The 9,077-nt window shown below is 43.2% G+C and overlaps 1 protein-coding gene across 2 annotated transcripts in view; it reads left to right on the top strand.

Annotated features, from left to right (window-relative positions):
* Positions 1-7,058: 7,058 nt before the first annotated feature.
* Positions 7,059-9,077, top strand: part of LOC136878834 (leucine-rich repeat transmembrane neuronal protein 3) — a 29,253-nt gene continuing 27,234 nt past the window's right edge. For both annotated transcript variants that reach the window (XM_067152360.2, XM_067152359.2), the window contains exon 1: positions 7,059-7,172. In XM_067152360.2, coding sequence (XP_067008461.2) covers positions 7,160-7,172 — 13 coding nt within the window. In that variant the 5' untranslated portion in view covers positions 7,059-7,159. The remainder of the gene's footprint in view (positions 7,173-9,077) is intronic.

Below are 9,077 nucleotides of genomic sequence, written 5' to 3'. Positions count from 1 at the left end.
TGTTTTACTTGGACCCGGTGGTGTGATGCCTGATGGGACAGTGAAGACAAAAGAGTAATGTGTAATAGCGGTAGCCATGTGTATGTATGTTTGTGTCGTTGTGCAATAAATAGTGTTTCCTGTCTTTGTGGTTAACATTAGTTCGGTGAATTAGTCCCTTAACGAAACAGTTGCGTTTCGGACATCGTCTTAAAGTTGCCGCGTACAATTAGACACAGTTACACATTGCACATTGCACCGTCATATACCGAAGTACCTACTTATGACGCGAATACACTATACATTGTAAAGAATTATTTCCTTCGTCACAAAAATATCGGTAAACACAAGCAATTGTCAAATGATATTGAATGTTGTGCCTGATAACGATGTACACCTACATGTCGAAAGAATTGAAGCAAACTCGGGCATTTTAGATTACACATTCCACTCATGCGTAATGGTAGTTGCATACGCAGCAAGGCGCATCTTCCCCCGTCTCGAGTTCGAATGATGCATTCCTCTTGTATCCAGGTAAGTGTACCTATAGTATCCGGCAGTTCTATACTACGCCTACTCATTCGTGTACTTACCGCTGCGTACAATGCCAAAATGTGTATCCTTTAAAATTCTGTTATATTGCGTTAAAACAGACCTCGGTATAAATGAAATAACTGAACTCCCTAATCGCTTGATGACGAGCATTTACGGAATGGAGAAGGCCTGTGCTTGGCTATTCGCATACTCGGCACAAAAAATATTCAGCCCCGGCTAACTGTAAGCCTACGACACTGCTCGCCACACAATGCGGAGACAACGCTCACGAGATCTCTCGAAATTTCTCGCGAGAAACAGTGTCTTCGCTAGTCTCGAGAAATCTCGAGACCCCGTCTCAAGACTGCCCATCACTAGATACTACATTTTCTACTATTGCTAGTTTTTGCTTTACGTCGCACCGACACAGATAGGTCTTATGGCGACAATGGGATAGGAAAGGCCTAGGAATGGGAAGGAAGCAGCCGTGGCCTTAATTAAGGTACAGCTCCAGCATTTGCCTGGTGTCAACATGGGAAACCACGGAAAACCATCCTCAGGGCTGCCGACAGTGGGATTCGAACCCACCATCTCCCGGATGCAAGCTCACAGCTGCGCGCTCCTAACCGCACGGCCAACTCGCCCGGTACTACCACTACTACATTTTCTAATGACATGTTCATCAAATGGACGAACAATGATAATAAATTATCACCACACATTTTCAAAAAGATGTTATTGATTCTATTGCCTGCAACATTAGATTTGTGCCTTAAGGATTTTATGATACCCGCAATTTCAATATCTGTAGTCGATCCAAGAAACATTAACTGAGGAGGTGAATTCTCAAAAAATGAAATTTATTTCGGGGGCGTCCACCAGCGCTTTCATATTATATATATAGAAAGTATCACATATATTCCTTTTAGAGGTTTAAGTAATATTTCCTCCTCCGAGAATATCCCTAAATGTAATCCCACATTTTTCTGTTAATGTTTTCCTTCGCAATTGTATTGAAGTATTCTTTAAGGTTCTATCTTCAACATGCTTTATTGTTCCGTTATTTTAGCTGATGGGTTTTTACATTTTGTTTTTGCATATAATTTATTTTTTCATTTACCAGCTTAAGAAATGTAGAAGTTGTCCATATTTTAAGGGACACATTTCTTGTTGGAGTTTGTGAAATGTTTAAATTTGAAACTATCATTGCATTGCTGACATGCTGGCACAGGCTTAATTTATGTAAGTTGTTGAAACATGTTGAGGGTTATACTGTATATGAAATAGATCATGGATGCACCCTTGCTCTAAGCATTGGCACGTCCTTGATTACATCATCACTCGACAATGTGATAAGAAGGATGTCCTCATCACCAGGACAGCTAGAAATGTTGGTAATTGCTGGACGGATCACAAGCTACTTTTCTCTCGACTTAGGATCAGTATTCGCCATAAACCACCTAGGTATCTTCAAACCCCGTCCAGGCAGAAGTCTGATACATCTAAACTTCGGAATGGTCCCACTGCCAAGAATTTCCATAACGTGATCTCTGACATGCTGGCAAATGCTCCATTCAACACAAGCTATATTGCGGAAAGTAATCACAGAATCTGCTGAGAAAACCATTGGTATTAAGAAAAAGGTAAGACTGGTTTGATGGCAACAACAAAGAAATTTTGTGTGTCATCAATGCTAAACGAGAAGCCCATCTATCCCAAGATCCATCTTCAGAGGCAAAGAAAGCGCTCTTTCTCTAAGAATAAATGTCAGGGGCAAATAAGAGCGACAAAGAAGAACTGGTAGCAGCAGAAAGCTCGGGAAATGGAAAGTATGTCTGATACCCGAGACCTGCGTAACTTCTATGCAGGATTAAGAGTTATATGGCCCAACTCGCTCCTCCTCCGGGACACTGAAAGTTGCTGATAATGCTACCACTATTTCTGATAGTCAAGAAATCCTAGAGCGTTGGAAAGAACATTTCTCCACTCTTCTCAATCGGAATTTAAATGCAGCTGAAGACTCTCGGTGATGTGCCTCTTCACCCCCAACCACCATGGATGGCTCTCCCACCAACATTCAAGGAATTCAATGCTTCCTTCAGTAAACTGAAACCTGGCAAGGCTCCTGGCACAGACAACATTCCTCTGGAATTGACTCAAAGCGACCTCTAAAGACCAGACTTCATACGCTTATCCTTTTAATAGGGAAATCCTGCGAAATGCCTGGTGGCCTTAAAAATGCCACTATCGTTACTCTTTTCAACAAAAAAGAAGTGATCGTAGTGTTGTTGGGAACTATCGGGGTATATCATATATCATTGCTATCTGTAGGACGATGGCACAATCGAATTGGCGGAGAAAACTTTTCTTTTCGAGATAATGAGGTTACCGTATTACTCCCGGGAGCGCGAGTCAAATTGACGAACTTGCCATATTTGCTGTGCCAGAGCTCAAGCCGCTGCCCGCTGCTGCGCTTCAGGGAGTGCGTGTCTATGAGGATGGGGCCCTACCTATGATGGAGACGACACACACACACCGATTTCCCGATAATAAATTGAGGAGCTATCTGACGGTGAGATAATAATAATTTCGTGTGGCTATTTCTAGCCGAGTGCAGCCCTTGTAAGGCAGACTCCGATGAGGGTGGGCGGCATCTGCCATGTCTAGGTAACTGCGTGTTATTGTGGTGGAAGATAGTGTTTTGTGTGATGTGTGGGTTGCAGGGATGTTGGGGACAGCACAAACACCCAGTCGCCGGGCCATTGGAATTAACCATTGAAGGTTAAAATCTCCGACCCGCCCGGGAATCGAACCCGGGACTCTCTGAACCGAAGGCCAGTACACTGACCATTCAGCCAACGAGTCGGACGACGGTGAGATGGCGGCCCCGGTCTCGAAAGCCCAGAATAACGGCCGAGAGGATGCGTCGTACTGACCACACGACACCTCGTAATCTGCAGGCCTTCGGGCTGAGCAGCGGTCGCTGGGCAGGCCAAGGCCCTTTCAAGGGCGTTAAGTGCCTTGGGGTGGGGTTTGGTTTTTTTAAACTCCAACTTCATGGTTGTGATCTTTCATACTTTTAAAAGCACCACTCAAACATATTCAAAAACAATTTCGGTAATGATCCTTCCGCAGGTTCACCTACGGAAATCTTGTTACGACTTTTACTTCCTCTAAATAATCAAGTTTGGTCATCTTTCCAGACACATCGGAAACTGCGCGAAGCAGATCCCGCGCACCGGTCCGAAGACCTCACTAAATCATTCAATCGGTAGTAGCGACGGGCGGTGTGTATAAGGGGCAGGGACGTAATCAACGCGAGCTTATGACTCGCGCTTACTGGGAATTTCTCGTTCATGGGGAACAATTGCAAGCTCCAATCCCTAGCACGAAGGAGGTTCAACGGGTTGTCCGGTCTTTTCGGACTAGGAGGACACGCCGATTCCTTCAGTGTAGCGCGCGTCCGGCCCAGAACATCTAAGGGCATCACAGACCTGTTATTGCTCAATCTCGTGCGGCTAGAAGCCGGCTGTCCCTCTAAGAAGATGGGTTGTCGCCGGTAGCACGAACGGATACCGGATGCGACTATTTAGCAGGCTAGAGTCTCGTTCGTTATCGGAATTAACCAGACAAATCGCTCCACCAACTAAGAACAGCCACCGAATCAAGAAAGAGCTCTCAATCTGTCAATCCTTCCGGTGTCCGGGCCTGGTGAGGTTTCCCGTGTTGAGTCAAATTAAGCCGCAGGCTCCACTCCTGGTGGTGCCCTTCCGTCAATTCCTTTAAGTTTCAGCTTTGCAATCATACTTCCCCCGGAACCCAAAAGCTTTGGCTTCCCGGGAGCTGCCCGCCGAGTCATCAGAGGAACTTCGGCGGATCGCTAGCTGGCATCGTTTATGGTTAGAACTATGGCGGTATCTGATCGCCTTCGAAACTCTAACTTTCGTTCTTGATTAATGAAAACGTGAGGAAAACAACGGGAAACTACCTCACTCCTCATTTCCCTAGTACGTCTCTTCAGTAACGCCTGGGCTATTTATGACAGCTGTTGGCGGAGTTGCAGAGGGTCAAACCAGCCTTCGGGCTGAATACTCAACATACACATACACTTGGCAAATGCTTTCGCTTCGGTCAATCTTGCGACGATCCAAGAATTTCACCTCTAACGTCGCAATACGAATGCCCCTGCCTGTCCCTATTAATCATTACCTCGGGTTTCGAAAACCAACAAAATAGAACCGAGGTCCTATTCCATTATTCCATGCACACAGTTTTCAGGCGCAGCACTCCAATTTGTTCAAAGTCAATTCATCTACTAATGTTATTCCACGCCATCTCTCCACAGAAAGCTCGGAACATACCACTTATTCGAGCAGCTCTTTTCATTTATCCCAAGTCTTAGCGTAACGGTGCAAACTACAGACCTGCAAATTACGGCAATGTGATCCTCTCTCCAAGATCTCTCGTGTTAATTTAGTGCATCAGTTACCTTGCATCCTGTTTATACTGGAATGTGCTTTGATTATGAAACATGATCTCACGAAACTTTAAAGTATCTTCATAAATGCTACAATTTCTTATGAACTTATGGTTTTCTAGTGCCAGGAGTGTCCGAGGACTTGTTCGGCTCGCCAGAATGATCTGTAGCTGCTTTTCCAGGTACACCCCATTGGAGTGAGCTACATGTACTACTACATGAGGATGTTGTCTGGGGGTGGAGGTGTAATTGTACGGGCTAGAAATGGGAAGTGGGTGGTCATGGCCACGAGAAAGGTACCATCCCAGCATTTGGCTCAAGATGAAAATGGCAAACCACGAAAACCATTTTCGAGGACGGCCGACAGGGGATTCGAACCCAGCCATCTCTCGCAGTAGCCGTACCGCACTGAGTTAACCTGTTTGGTATTTTCTCCCAAACATGGAAACGCAGCTTCAAATATGGGCATGTTGTAGGATAAGACGTAAAAGCATCGCCATATTTTGTGTTGTGAAAAGTACCTGTTTTCTCCAGGAGTGTTACGCACAGAACACCGATTAGCGCTTTAGGTATAGGAATGGTTCAAGTGACATTGCGCATAGTGCTGGTACTTCGCACTAAATTCTTCAAAAGTTACTTAGGAAGATGCTGTTCTGTCATTTCTGTTTCCAGAAATCTGATCCTATGATCCCCAAGAACTGTATTTATAGATAAGGTAACTGAAAAACAAATATAATCTCCGTCAAAATATAAATGAACTAATGCTATTCTAGTATTCATAATTACCTGCTTGTACATTTTCCCCACATTTTTAATGTTTTGACCTTAAAATATCTCTTGCATTATTTATGCCCCACCTATGTTTTATCTGCCTCTGTGGCTCAGGCGGCAGCGCGTCGGCCTCTAACAGCTGGGTTACGTGGTTCAAATCCCGATCACTCCATGTGAGATTTATGCTGGACAAAGCGGAGGGGGGACAAGCTTTTCTCCGGGTACTTCGGTTTTCCCTATCATATTTAATTCTAGCAACACTCTCCAATATAAGTTCATTTCGCATGGCATTCATTAATCATTGCCCCAGAGGAGTGCGAGAGGCTTCGGCAGCCAGCACAATTCCTATCCTTGCCGCTAGATGGGGGTTTCATTCATTCCATTCTAATGTATTCCATTCCTGACGCGGTCAAATGACTGGAAACAGGCTGTGGATTTTCATTTTCTATGTTTTCTCTGCGGAAGGGATATTTCTATTTATGATACTCCAAATTATAAGTTATATTACACTGATTCAGTTTTCAACGATGAGTTCCTGAGTTCGATTTAGGTATTACCCTTGTGTTTGATGTAATATATGCATGTTTTATTTAAACTTTCGTCATAGAAATGCACTCAATTATTATTTATAAACCTTTCACGGAATCCGTGGAATTGTTCTCCGTAAAGGCTAATTATAGGCTGCATTTCCCGACGACTAATTTAGCGTACATAATTAAATGTGCGGTTTGTGGTTATAATAGTTGTAGTTCGCTATATGAATAGAATTTGAACAGAATAAAGAAGAAATCCATTCCCAACCCGATAAGCAGTAATGTAAGTTTCTCGGCTATTTTCTATCCTTTTGTGGTTCTGATTTAGCTTACCTTATCCTGGATGATGACATAGCTTATTAAAATGAAAATTGGGTTGTTAACTCTGGTCGCATCCGGTAGGGTTACAGATTATGCGGTCGCTAGTGGCACGGGTCGCATGCGGCACGGTCGCATCTTGCGCGACACCGGCTAGATATACATCATTTTTACTTTTTGCGAGGAATCTTCGGGGCCCTGCAGGCCCTAACGTTACGCCCCTGCTTTAGGTTTATTTAATAGCATTGAACACGTATTTCTGGTTGTACGCCAGAGTTTTTCTCGTTTATTAGTTAGTTTCTTGAAGACTTTCAATACAATAGTGCCTGACTTGTGAAATGCAGGCTGTAATCACAACTTTGCTCCATCTTATCCGGGAATTGAGACTTCTTATCTCAACGAGTATGTGCTAGAAAAAAAAAAAGAAACATTGCTGACTGGACTTTGTCTACTGTAGCCAAAAACTGATTACAGAGACTCAGCACGCAGTTTAGCTGAGTCCTGTGATAATGTTACATGGATTACGGCAAGACTGAATAAAATCGAAATGAATATTTCAGGTAATTAAAACAATTTAAGAAATGTCAAGTAGGCTAAGCTGTTTAGAGGATAGAGGAGCATTTTGTGTCCATAGCTCCTTTCACATTTACATACATTTTAGCAACGCCTTTTTTTTTTTTTTTTTTACATGGATATGTCTAATGGCTGCGGGTCATCCGGAAAATTGTGTAACGCGACAAAATATGTGACAGAAATGACGTCACATTAGTCGTTACCGTAGGCCATGGTCGCCGAAAAATCTGCGGCTGTGGATTTGTACTGTACAGTGTGTGCTGAAATAGAAAATGTGTGACGTCACATTAGTCGTTACCGTAAGCCTGTCGCCTCCATGGCCAAATGGTTAGCGTGCTGGCCTTTGGTTCAAGGGGTCCCGGATTCGATTCTGTGGCAGTCCAGTGAACACCACATGTGTCACCTGGGATCTTTTACATCTTATGACAGAGTGCCGAATGGCCTTTTCAGTGCCCTTCAAAAATTCGATTTCCGGTTCGGTCAGGGATTTTAACTTTCATTAATTAACTCCTATGGCTCTAGGACTGGGGTTTGTGACGTTTTCAGCATTAGATAGAGCCCCATCTCCACAGACGCGCAGGTCGCCTATACGGCGTTAAATAGAAAAACCTGCACCAGTCCTCTCCGGAGGTCACAGAAAAACCGTGGGCCTTGGTCGCCAAAGATACTTTGTGAAATGATGCAAATAAAACGTACCTTACCAATATTTGAGTTTCATTTACTGAAAGACATATCCATTATCACTAGTTTTCCGCAAAGGGTTTTTTAACGTTGATTTCATAACAAACTATAGTTTAACCTGTAAATAATAATAATAATAATAATAATAATAATAATAATAATAATAATAATAATAATAATAATAATAATAATAGTAATAATAATAACAACAACCTCAGCTACCGCGAGTAATCATTTTTATTTGATACCATCCATTCTGCATGTATATCAATGTTGACGCTCCGTTTTACTCTGCCAGATGACAGAAAAACGGATTTCTTTCGGGCGTTCTGTGGCAGTCCAGTGAACGCCAGATGTGTCACCTGGGATCTTTTACATCTTATGATAGAGTGCCGAATGGACTTTTCAGTGCCCTTCAAAAATTCGACTACCTCTTCCGGGTTTGAACCCGCGATCTTGGGGTTTGGAGGCCGACACTCTACCAATGATTCACAGCTTAAAATCACATCCACGTGAATAACTGGGAGGACTCTTGTCGGAATCCCAGACGTCCACCGTGTCAGCTCGTCCTTGTTTACAAAAATGGGTAATAATAATAATAATAATAATAATAATAATAATAATAATAATAATAATAATAATAATAATAATAATAATGTTGTTTGCTTTACGTCCCACTAACTACTTTTACGGTCTTCGGAGACGCCGAGGTGCCGGAATTTAGTCCCGCAGGAGTTCTTTTACGTGCCAGTAAATCTACTGACACGAGGCTGACGTATTTGAGCACCTTCAAATACCACCGCACTGAGCCAGGATCGAACCTGCCAAGTTGGGGTCAGAAAGCCAGTGCCTCAACCGTCTGAGCCACACAAAAATGAGAGCGAGACATGAACGTTTTCTCATGTTTTATTTTTACCTACGTTCTTCATTAATTCTGACACAGTAACCACTGCTTCCTCTAAGACTTGAAAATGTAGTGATTTTTGCTATTGATGCGTTACTAATATTTAACCTCCCGGGAGGTCACCATCAGCGTAGTGGTTTAGCTACTGACATTTTACCTGGACACCCGAGGTTCGATTCCCGATCGACCCTGGGTTGGAATATTTAACTGAAAAATGACGTGATGTCAGGACCTCAGCCAAAACCCAAAAGGAGACAGCGACCCCAGAAATACCTGGGATAAGTTGAAGAAAGAATTCTCCTGTCCA

This window comes from Anabrus simplex, chromosome 8, assembly GCF_040414725.1.
Source record: "Anabrus simplex isolate iqAnaSimp1 chromosome 8, ASM4041472v1, whole genome shotgun sequence".
Lineage (NCBI taxonomy): Eukaryota > Metazoa > Arthropoda > Insecta > Orthoptera > Tettigoniidae > Anabrus > Anabrus simplex.
This window is presented reverse-complemented; position numbering and strand designations above follow the sequence as displayed.